Below are 12579 nucleotides of genomic sequence, written 5' to 3'. Positions count from 1 at the left end.
CTTATAGTTGTTGTTTTAGAAAAATAAAAATTTTAGTAGTAACAAACACAAAGGGGTAGAAAAACATTTTTTTATTGGCTTACAATGCATAATTGACATTTATAAAATGAAATCCCTAAAACTAGGTGCATTTCTCTACTGTAGTCTATTTCTTTTTTACTCTTTTTGGGAGAAGAATATTTAGGTAACAGGGTAGAAAGCTTCATTTAAAGGTTGTAGTATTTTTTAGCTATCCTCGTCATTGATTGACTCAATAGACAGCCATCAACCTAAGAGATGGTGGCAGATGGAAAGAAGGGAGTCTTGAACTTCATGGGGGATGGTTTATGAAAATGGCATCAGGTCAGATACTAGAGATGACTATTTTATCCAGAGTCTGGCTCAGACTCAAGAACAGATAAAACCTTCAGTTTAATTCTATTCAAATCATGGCTTTGAATTTCAAATGTCAAAACAGCACAGTTCCATGATGAGCTAGACAAATGTGTGCTTCTCTTGGGGGCAGTCATTTTGGGCCGGTGGAGAGGCTCTGTAGGAGGAATTGTATGTTCTCTCCTTGTTCTCATCCTCAAAATGGTTAAAAAAAATAAGAGTACAATTAGTTTGGAGTATATACCACAAGAAAAATCCCAGGGAAGATGTTTGAAATGGATTGAATTATGCATTGCTTTACCTATATTTCATATTTTCTTTTTAACCTTTAAATATTATTTTGCAGATGCAAATTTATAATCAAGTATTATCAAGAAGTGATTTCTTTCTCAACTGTCAGATCACTGAACAGAAGTTTAAATTATTAGGAAACGTTCACATATGAGAATAAAGTGGCTCCATTTCTATAGCAATACGAGTGCCCGCAGGAAAGGCAAATTCCGACAACCCAGCCTGAGCAGGACCTCCCCTGGAGCAGAACAAAACAGCACGCTCCAAAGCACTGATCTTGACTCGCTGCGTAAAGGTCACTTGAGTGCCTTTTGGGAGATATTTCAGACACGCTGAAGCTGCTAAAGCAAAAATCAAAATGTTTGAGGGGCAGCAGCAGTAAGGCAATCATTCCCTTTGCTATCTCTTCATAGCATCAGTGTGACAAATCTCTCACAGTGAAAATAACTCTGAATGGCCCATAGGCTACCAGGTGAGAAGACAGACACAGTGTGGCTTTAGTTTAAGGGCAGATGAACAGGGGGAAGGGTTTAAAGGAAAATCTTTTCTTTTTACCTGATGCTGAGTTTCCCACTTGTTTTTTTAAATCTCAATGACTAGTATTCAGAATGACATAACTTCACTGGGAACTATTTTAATCATCTTTTCATATGAAAGAATCACTTGGAAAATGTGGAACTGAGAATTAAATACATATTGATTATTTATGATGAACCCATAGGCCTTATCTATGGATTATATTGGATGACATAGAATTCTCAAATTTTAGATCCAGAAAAGGCAGTGAAAGTCATCAAGTTCGAACTCTCTGTAAATAGATGCAGATGCGGAGCCCTGGGAAAGCGAAGAAAAAGCTTTACCCAATAACAGAACTTCGTGAGGGAGCCTGTCAGAGGTGCTCAGGTCTCTTGACTGTTCAAATGCATTTGCTACGCAAACAAATGTATATTTACATAGTTTCCCCAAAACAAAATTGTATATGCTAAGTAAACGACATTTTAGACTTTAAAAAAAATTCCCTTTAGACATTCCAGAGTGTGAGTAAATATATAACTAAAATGAAGAGTCAGATTTACTAGACCATTGCCTTTAAACTCCCATCTTTTGAAAAGTATCCAAAAATGTTGCTGCTTTCCATAAACATATCTATTGCAATCATATTATTTATTATCTTAAATAAAGATACAATTAATAATTAAACCAGGATGATGGGTATAAAGTGAAACTGCCCTAGGATATTGGGATGCATATTTATCCTTAAAATACTGTATTTCCTATTATGGAAAACTATTTCCTATGTTTAAATAATAAATTAATTATTATTGTATGTGTATGCAGCTTAAAATAATAATTTTCATTTAAACTGTCATTTACATGTCTAAAATTATATTTTATGTGTGTAAACAAAATTCTGTACTTCTCTGGGCTGTTGAATAAAGTGTATTGTAAAAACATAAGTATGATGGAAAATTTGTGCACTTTTCACAGTAATAGGCTAGCCTCGTCAGAAGACAATAAGAGAGAAAGAGCAATGGAAATGTACCTCTACATTTTAAATTTTTTCCTAGAAAACTTTATTGATATTGGTTGAACTTTAATAAAATCAAATTTCAAACACGTTGATCCTAGTAATTATTAAACAGGAGAGAGATTTGTTTACTTGAAAAAAAATGGTGAAAGTTTTGAATGGCACATGGAAGAGTTAATAATAACCCTAACTATAATTCTCTATTTACTATTCAATTACTACTTCACTGCAATTAAGACAGCTTCTATAACTATGATAGAACAGTTTCAGAGACTTTGAGAACATATTTGTTTGACCATGATATTTGCTCGTTTAAAAATTTTCTTTGTAGTATTTGATGAGTACAATTATACGAAGCATTGTACTAAGTTGAATAATCCTGATTCCACCACCCAGTTTAGGAATTAGAACATATTTCACATACTCATATGCTCCTTTGGTATCACATTACTCTACTTCGCCCCTCGAAGTAACCACTATCCTGAGTTTTGTATTCAGCACTTTCCATTTTCCAAAGAGAGATCAATCACATGCTTATAGCCTTAAAAACAATAGTATTAATTATTGCTTTATTTTGAACAATATAAAAAGTGTCTAGTCTTTTGCAACTTTTTGTTGTCTCAATCCTATATTTCTAAGATTCTTTCATGTTATGTTTACCTATAGTTAGTTTATTTGCACTCCAAAATAATTTTGCATTTTGTAAATATATCACAAGTTATTTACAAATTTTGTCATTCATATATATTACTATTAATAAGAGATTTTCATCCAAGAACTTGACAATGCAAAAGCATAAAGATACATGCACCCCTATGTTCATTGCAGCATTATACACAATAGCCAAAACATGGATGCAACCTAGGTGCCCATCAAGGGATGAATGGATAAAGAAGATGTGGTATTTATACACGATGGACTACTACTCAGCCATAAGAAATGATGAAATCCGGCCATTTGTGACAACATGGATGGACCTTGAGGGTCTTATGCTGAGTGAAATAAATCAGAGGGAGAATGTCAGATACCATATGATCTCAATCATAAGTAGAAGATAAAAACGACAAAAAAAAAAAAAGCACATAGCATTGGAGATTGGACTGGTGGTTACCATAGGGGAAGGGGGGAGGGGGGAGGGCAAAAGGGGTGATTAGGGTCACATGTGAGGGGATGCACTATAATTAGCTTTCGGGTGGTGAACATGATGTAATGTACACAGAATTAGAAGTATGATGTACATCCGAAAATAATTTAAAAAAAAGAATTTTTTCTTGAATAGTTACTGAATTTTATGAAACGAATATATATGTGAGGGGTCAGCTCAGTGGCCAAGTGGTTAAGTTCGCGTGTTCTGCTGCGGTGGCCCAGGGTTCAGATCCTGGACGCGGACATGGCACCACTCGTCAGGCCATGTTGAGGCGGCGTCCCACATCCCACAACTAGAAGGCCCTGCAACTAAGATATACAACTGTGTACAGGGGGGTTTGGGGAGATAAAGCAGAAAAAAAAAAATATATATATATATATATATATATGTGAGTATATAGATTTATATGTGTATTTATATTTAAGTATTCCAATATCCAAGTAATTATTGTGCTGTTGACTCTCAGTCATTATCCTCTTTGTGTGTGTTTGTGTGTGTTTTAATATTTGATTGTTATCTTCTATTTTGTTAATCACATTCAGTGGAAAATCTAAATTGAGGTTGCTTTTTTCCCAGAGTAGTTTGGGTGTGTTTCAGTCAGGAACTCGGGGCAGTATTCATTTTAATCCAGAGGCCTTAGTCAGAGTTTACCAACTGCTGTCTCCACAGTACATTTCCAGACTATGAAGCTCACATAGTGGCATTTACTCTTGACTCAGTTTCACATGCTGTAGGCTATTCTTACTACATAACCCAGCTTTATCCAGTAGCTTCCCATTCCTCAGCACCCTACCCACCCCGTGGCGGTGGAATGGCTCTTTGGAGATATCATCCTTTCTAGAAACTCAGCAATTCAATACAAAATTTGTATTGTGCAAGAGCTATTTGTTTTGTAGTGCAAGGGTCCTTTGGAGGATCTTGTGTGCTACCCTACTGAAAGTGACACCTCTAAGTATTTCCAAAAGTTTTGCTCTTAATAATTATTTGCTCTTAATAATTTTCTCAGGTTAAAAAAAAAACCACTCACAATATAAATCCAAAATACATGGAGATTAGTTTTATCTATAGGAAGCCCTTGGAAGAATGCACATAATATATGATATTAAAGTACCGCTGTATTATAACATCACTGTTATGAAGGAAAAATACTCCTGAATGTGAAGAGTTCAAATAACTCATCCATCTCGTAACAGTCACTCCATGCTCAAAAATAATATTTTCCTTGCAAACAGTTTCACATAAGTATAAATCTATAAATAGATCATTTTATTCTTTTGAATCTCTTACCTACCTCGAAACTGCGACCTATTACAAAATCTCAAAATGAATATGACTCTTCCTATATACAGGAAGCACTGATTGGGGTCTAAACTGTGCTAGATGCTACACTAAAAGCTGTGACAGATAAAGACATAAAGGAAATAATCCTTGCTCTTAAAGGGTTACAATCCAATGGCTTTCGAGTTTAAAAGTTAAAAAGAAAATATTCCAAAAATGAACCCTAAATTGTGAAATATTGTGATCACCTCCGTACACTTGTGCCTCTTCCTTTTTTAAACTCTGTTAGCAAGTCTTAGTGATAAGAGCTGGAGAGACATTTTGAAGTCAACCAAAGATACGTGGATGAGAGAAAAAGATTTTCTTTGAAGCTTAGAGTTCAAATGCAACACATATTCTGTCATAACATAGATTTGCAAGGATATATGAGGCAGGTAAAACAGCTCTTAGGCCAAGATTACCTGGATGTGTTTTAGACTCTATTAGCATTTTTGAAGCAAAAATAGATCATTATTGGGAAACCTAAACAAAGGCAGTCTCAAAGGCAAACTGTCAGTGTCCTAGACATACTAGGAGAAAAGAAATTTTAGTAAGTAGTAATTATCAAAACTAATTAAATATTGAGCTTTTACTATTTTGCAAGTACACTGCAAAATGTACTCATGTGCCTCTCTCATTTATTCTTCCTACGAACGAATACTTGAGTTCACAGAACTTTTGCTTATTTACTCATGGCGGGTAACTGGCAGGGCTGGGACTTATTCCACTAATAACTTCTCTCTTTCTCCCGGTATCTGGTGGCCCTTGGAATCATATCTCTGTCGGGAGGGGATTTATCAGATGTGTGGCCAATTTGTCCTTTTCTAATTCCATTCAAGAATTGTCCTAACCACATATAGGTTTCCTTACTTGAATTCTAAATGCTGGTAATGTGGACTTTGGGTATACCTGATTTGTGTGGAAGTGTTTCCTATTGGAAACCAAAAAGATTGTTTTACTCATCAGACAGGTGAATATTTTATAGTTTTCTTTTTTTGATTGCAAGAACAATAAGTATTAAGCTGAAGTTTCATTTTTCCCCCTATAAGTTCACTTATTAGCAGCAAGCTGAAACATCTCTCAGAATCCAAGGATAGGATCTATGGATAAATTATTGTAAAACTGTTTTTATCCAAAAGCCACTGAGAATCAAAATTGCTACTTCCATACTCACTTTCTTTGAATTGTCACATGGTTACTTCCACCTCTTTCTCTGTACCTTTGTTTTGTTCTGTCTTTATACAAACCGACTTTCTCAACTTTTCAAAGCACTTAGCCATGCCACAGAATTACATTTTCAAGCGTTAGGTACAGCTATAGTCAGACAGTAAACAGATTTGTTTTTTATTTGTATTTCAACTTCAAGCTCTCAGGAGAAAAAAATCTGAATTGGCTATCTCCAAATTTTGTCCTCTTCTACTTCATTCAAAGTGGCCAAGGTGTTGGAATCATGTGGTAGAAACATAGATAGCTGTCATAGGGGCTAGCTCTTTGCCCAGAAAAGGGACAGTATTCTCTAGGAAGACACTCTCAAAGATGTGCCACTATCCTATGTGGGGGATGTAATGATCATGTAGATATTAGATATTTTCAGCTACTATCACATTGTTTCGTGTTAAATTAACCAATTAAGACTGCCTTCTGCCAGAGTTCATGGCCATTTAGACAGTATATCGGTTTCTAGGGCCTGATGCTCCTAAGCATTATCAAAAGTGACCCTCTGAACCTTCAAAATAACAACCCAGATGCAGCTTGAATTCCCTTGGCTTATCTGTGTACAGTACATAGTATCTTAACTTCACTAAGAATATGGAACTGGAAAGGTCCTCATGATAACCTGAGTTTGATCTTCCAGGCAACCTATGGCCAAATGCAGCATTCTTCTACAAAGGATACTAATTGTTGGTAAGATGTACTTAAAACACACATAAACATGGGTCAGCCCATTGGCGTAGTTGTCAACCTTGTGCACTCTGCTTCGGCGACCTGGTGTTTGCAGGTTTGAACCCCTTGCATAGACCTACACACCGCTCATCAAGCCATGCTGTGGCGGCTTGCCACATACAAAATAGAGGAAGATTGGAATAGATGTTAGCTCAGGGACAATCTTCCTCAGGCAAAAAGAGGATAGCTGGCAACAGATGTTAACTCAGGGCCAATCTTCCTCAAAAAAAAAAAAAAAAAACCCACACATACACACATGCATACACACACAGATTTCCAAATACCTAGTTTACACAATGAAGCAAACGTGTAATAACACATCTTGTGCTTTTAGATACTTAGGAAAAATCAGAGCAACAACTTTCTCAGATTTACCACATCAAGAACAGCACTCTAGAATCTTTTCATAAAACAAATGGCAGTAACTGTAGAGTGAAATGATTACTATTTCCTGATGAATTTTAATGTTCAGATCAAGCAACGATATATTTATATGTATGCATTTTTACGTAAGAAAAGGAATGATATTTCTATCAAAACTTTTCCCTTAACTGGTGTGCCAGTGGATCTACTACCAGGGAAAAAAAGGCAAGGGCAGATCATTAAGTTTAGTGTGCATTAATTAATGATGCATGTAAATGAAAGCTAACTTTCTCCTACAACAGCCTCCCCAAGCACAGTTTTGTCGGTTTGAGCGAATGGAAGGATTGATGGCAAAAGAAAATATATACAATTGGTTCAGAAGCATTTAAAGTGATCATTTCCCCCTACTCTTTATTGCTTATGTTAAATAACTAATGACAATGGAAATTTAGTGCAAATTCATGGAGTAAAAATGTGTCTTTTATTAATACCAAAGCGATATGGGGATGATATTTGCCAGTGATGACCAGAAAGGAAAACACTTATAAATTGATGATAACTAAAACTTCTGTATCATAGCAAGTTAGCTAAACAACATATGAAGTTGCATTGATAAATGTAAGGCATATGAGAAAATGGAACCTGTATTATTAACTTCATTTCTGACATCATTGTTTGAAACTCATCTTTACATAGAATGCTCAAAAAAATCAATCTTGGATTTACAACAGATAGGGAAATGAAAATAATATTAAAATAAACAAACTCTTATACATATTAAGTACTTACACATATTATACATATTAAGATTTAACCAATAATCTTGCATTAGTTTTACCATACCAAAGTTTTTTTCATGTTTTATGGTAGTTTAAATGGAAAATGCTTTTTATAAAGAACTGTGAATAAATGCATTTATATTTGATGCATTAGTTGATTAAATATTTAAAAATTAATGAATTTGAATATAGATAGAGGATCACCACCTATAGAATATAATTTTTAAAATACTATCAGTCACTGAAAGGCAACTGAATGGTATTTCTTTGTGTTGGTCGTTTATTTCAGACTTTGCTTTTGTTGCTTTAAAAAAAACAGTATCTTTTCCTACAAGTCATCAAATCATCATCCCAGAATGACATCTTTAAAAACTGTATAACAAAGAAAAATTAATAAAAATATCATATTCATACAATCTACACAATTAAAATTACTACAAAAGTTCAGAAATATTAGATTTTTTTGACATCTCTTTCTTACCTGCTTGTGAGCATGGTCATATGAATTAATGTGATTGTCAAACTCCTGGTGCTTATAGTACTGCTTGTCACAGAGTTCACAGTAAAAATTGGCCTTCAGATCTTCCAGGGCTTTCGCTATGGTGTTCTCCTTCTCAGCGTAGTCCTGAAAAATACAATTTAAAGGAAGGAAGCAATTAGCTCTCCCCTGAGTTGACTTTGTTCTGACAGTTGTCAACTTTAGTATAATAACTAGAGTTAGAAATAGACTATAAGAGACAAAGAGAAAAATAAAGCAAACACCAGCAAACCAAGTTAGAAGAAATTACGAGTTAAAATAAAATAAAAGATTAACAGAAGAAGCCAAAATAAAAATGGTGGAAAAGGATAGCACAAACAGAGAGAAGGAAAGCAAACCATAGAAAGAAACAGAAGCTTTTGCTTGAACAAGTTCCAAGCTGTGTTAGCATAGGAAAAGAAATGAAAATTTTATAGCTATGTTGATTCCACTGTTGATTTTGGGCAAAGGCTTAGTTAACATAAAACTTGTAAATTCTAAACAACATCTAAAATGTGCCCCGTTTGAAGGGGTCCATACTGATGTACAGTATTCAAGCTCAGTATTTTTGTTTGCTTGTTTGTTTCCTTAAATATCTATAGAGTAACTTATTCATCCCAACTAGATTTCATCCCACTAATGTTTTCATCTTGACTCATATCAATTTAGGTTGAACTTTAAAGTAGTCTCTCGTCTTTAGAAAATGAGATTCTTTTCTGCAAGTTATTTACCTAAACTGAAAAGGATTAAACTGTGTAAGCAGATTGCTTTCATCACGCTAACAGTAAATAAAGATGGTTATACAATCAAACCCCGGAAAAAATGAAAAATGCAGTCAGTTATCATTAGCTTTCATTTACAAGGCATAAAATAGCAAAATGTTTGGCTGTAACTTTTAGGTTTTCTTAAATCTAAATTTACTTGCTATTTCATACCTCCTTAAATGTTAACATCGCTAGACATGAATAAATTTTACTTGTTGAGACACAGTCCAAGTCTTTTTCACTGAAGTGCTGATATGAAGAAAACCTAAATTTCAATCTCTACCATAGAATATATTATGTTACTAATTTACAGATTCTCTCATACTCAACTCCTTTAAAATTCAAAATAACTACATATTTTCAGGCCTCTTATGTGCTAGTGTAACACACTCATTCACTCAAGCGCTGGGATGTGGAGATGAAGTGACACAGTCTTTTCTATGGCAATGACAACTGTCCTTTCACTAAATATAGAGGCTGGAGAGGGCTCATAGTTTGAATGTTTAAATTACTTCTACAAAATTTAAAAGAGGTTTGTTAATTGTAATTTAATGAATGACTAATACTTTCCTTATATTATTGTATTATTGTACTACATATTTGTGCACACATCACATATCATAATGTTCACCGTTGTTTGTGTATACTCTGTAGTAATCAATAAGTACATTTGCCATAATCCATAAATATATTCTCCACTTTCTCACTTTAAAGGTGGTCATCTATTGTTATGTTTTATTAGTTTTATCAACTACAGTGCAAGAAGAGATAAATTACAAAATCAAATTGTTCATACATGATTCCATCAACTTCAATAATTGATTTACCATTTCTCAGCAGATTTGTGAAATATTCTCTTATTTTCTTGATGACTTCCAATAGGTTTTAAAAAAGTTAATTTGAAAACAAGTCATATAGACCTAAACTACTTTCTGAATTTTACAAAACCTTCAAAATAATACTTTGTGGATTAGCCAATTTAAATGAAACAAAAATTAAGTACTATGATTTCATGGCTAAAGTGTGTGAAGCAGAGATAAAATTCCAATCAATATGAGTTATATTATAATGGCAATAATTTTTGGTTCAAAGCTGAATTAGTTCTCAAAATAATACTCTTGAACAGCAATTTCTTTGCAAACTAGTTGATTCTCTCCATTAATTATAATTACAGTTAAGCTACTTCATCTCTCTAAATATTTGGTTATTTCTTATTATGCTGCATTTTTTCTTCCTAAGACTGATATTCCTCCAGAGAAGCAATAATTGTTTCCCACTTATTCTTTCCACAAACATAGGGAATTTTTGAGTAAAGCCAACTGAGATTCTTACGTAAATTGCATTCTCCAAAAATATTAGCCTTCACCCAGGTTTGAAGAGAAAAACAAATCTAAAAATAATAGGTAAGATTTATTCAGGGCTTGTTTAGGGTCAGTCACTGATTAAGAATTTAGATGTATTAACTCATTTAATCCTCATGAAAATTATAGAGATGTATATTCTGGACTTTTCCTCATTTTACAGGTAAGGAATGTGCAGCCCATATTTGAACCCAAATAATCCTGTCCATAGCATTTCATTACGTTTAAACACTTAAGCACATAAAAAAGTAGAGAGAGCAGTGTAATAACCCCCACATACCCATCACTCAGCTTCAACAATGATCAACTCCAGGCTAACTTGGTTTCATCTTATCCTATCCTATCTCACATCCTTTCCTCTGCCCTACATAGGTTTTAAGGAAATTCCCAAGTTCATCTAACGGTATCTGCAAATCTTTCAGTATGTATCTCTAAAACAGGACTTTTTAAAAACATAATCACAAAACCAATAAACCAATATCAGACCCAAACAAACAAAACAATAAAGAAACATCAATCATTTCTTATCACCAAAAATCCAGCCAATGTGTTCAAATAACTACAAGTGTCTAATATTTTCAATTAGTTTGTTCACAATAGGGTTTCACTAAGGACCGTATCTTACCATCATCTGATGTTGCTCAGTCTCTTTTATTCTATAGGTCTTCCCTTTCTTTGTTTTATTCCTCATTGAAACTTATTTTTCAGAGAAATATTTAAATTATACTGCACATTTTGAAAAAACTGCTCAGAACTATAGAAACATTACAAGAATATGACAGCAAATCTTCATAAGAACTTCATGTAAATAAAATCATTGCTAATATTTTGACACACAATTGTTCTCCTGTTCTATCTCTCTCTTCTTCTAAGATATTAAAAAAAATACAGTATAGCTACAGCTAAGGGTGCAATAGATTACACAGTAAGGAACATTCTGGGCTAGAACTTTCAAGTTGATATGAACTGTAGTAGAGAGTCAGTGCTGTATTCTAGAAAATGTTAGAATAGAAGGGCTGGTTATTGTACGTGTGTCATAAGGGAAAGGAGTCATATCTATTGCCACTGATAATACATTTTTTAAAATGTATGAACACAAAAATCAGCCCTTGTTAGGCGACATGCCTCGTTAGGCAACATGCCCATCGTCCCTCTCCTTCCTCCATGGTGGGTGGTACTGAAAGAGGCATTGACTGACATTATAAAGCACAATAACACATATTCAATACAGCCAACCCACTGCAGAAGGTAAGAAATACATTTGAATAGGATGAAAGAGGAGCACAGCTGCTCATATATTCTCAATCCCAAACTTTCCCCCTCTATCTGGCAAAGCCATTCCGTTCAACTATGCACAGAACTTCTGTAACGTGCCAGTGAGTGAGATGGCAGAAAGGGAAGAGGAAAGGGACAGGCTGCTTGTAATTAGTCAGGTCGTCCAAACCCACCGCGTTTCACATATAACTAAAAGCGGTGAAGGTTGAAACTTTACTTTAAGGAAAGCAGTATATAATTCCTAAGTTATAAAGTCAGGAATTTTTTAATATACATTAGCAACTGTGCAGCACAATACATTTGCAGATAGCAACCTGAAACAGAGAAGTCAATGGTTTATCCACAGTTCCAGGGCCATTCCATCCATTATATATACATCCAACATATATAACTATTTATTAAAAAGTGAATTGTACCAAAGTAGGGCTTGTAAGGGAGAAAATTTTTTTTTTCCAAAATGACGCATCTCATGGTGGCTTCAGCATAACATATATCAAATGATATTCAACCTCTCTTGAAAGGCATCATCGATAACTGGGTGCACTGGAGTAACCTTCCCTGAGGAATGTGAGCTCCATGAGGGCGGGGATTTGTACCTGTTCTGTTTACAGCTGTATCTCTAGAGCTTTTAACAGAGACCAGCATTGGCAGACACTCAACAAATAATATTAAAGAATATAGTAGCACTGCCCTTTTTGTTTTGTGTGTATATACAAAGCAAACAGAAAAGAAACTAGCAGCACTAGGTATATAGTATTATGAAAATAGTTGTGCTCATGCTTGGGATTGTGGTACCCCATCATTGGGGGAACACTTGTAGCACTAACACCAAGTTACGTCATATACAAATTATCGTTGCTAAATAGTAGTTGTAATCATATATTACATCTTGATATTTCTGCTAAAAATAGTCTATTTAGA

The 12579-nt window shown here is 34.4% G+C and overlaps 1 protein-coding gene across 1 annotated transcript in view; it reads right to left on the bottom strand.

The window, feature by feature from the left end:
• Positions 1-12579, bottom strand: part of ZNF804A (zinc finger protein 804A) — a 277924-nt gene that overhangs the window by 55517 nt on the left and 209828 nt on the right. Inside the window, exon 2 of the mRNA XM_023622162.2 lies at positions 8223-8366. Within this exon, the coding sequence (XP_023477930.1) occupies positions 8223-8366 (144 nt within the window). The remainder of the gene's footprint in view (positions 1-8222; positions 8367-12579) is intronic.

The sequence above is a fragment of the Equus caballus genome, chromosome 18 (assembly GCF_041296265.1).
Source record: "Equus caballus isolate H_3958 breed thoroughbred chromosome 18, TB-T2T, whole genome shotgun sequence".
NCBI lineage: Eukaryota > Metazoa > Chordata > Mammalia > Perissodactyla > Equidae > Equus > Equus caballus.
Note: the sequence above shows the minus strand (reverse complement) of the source record. Positions and strands in the feature narration are given on the sequence as shown.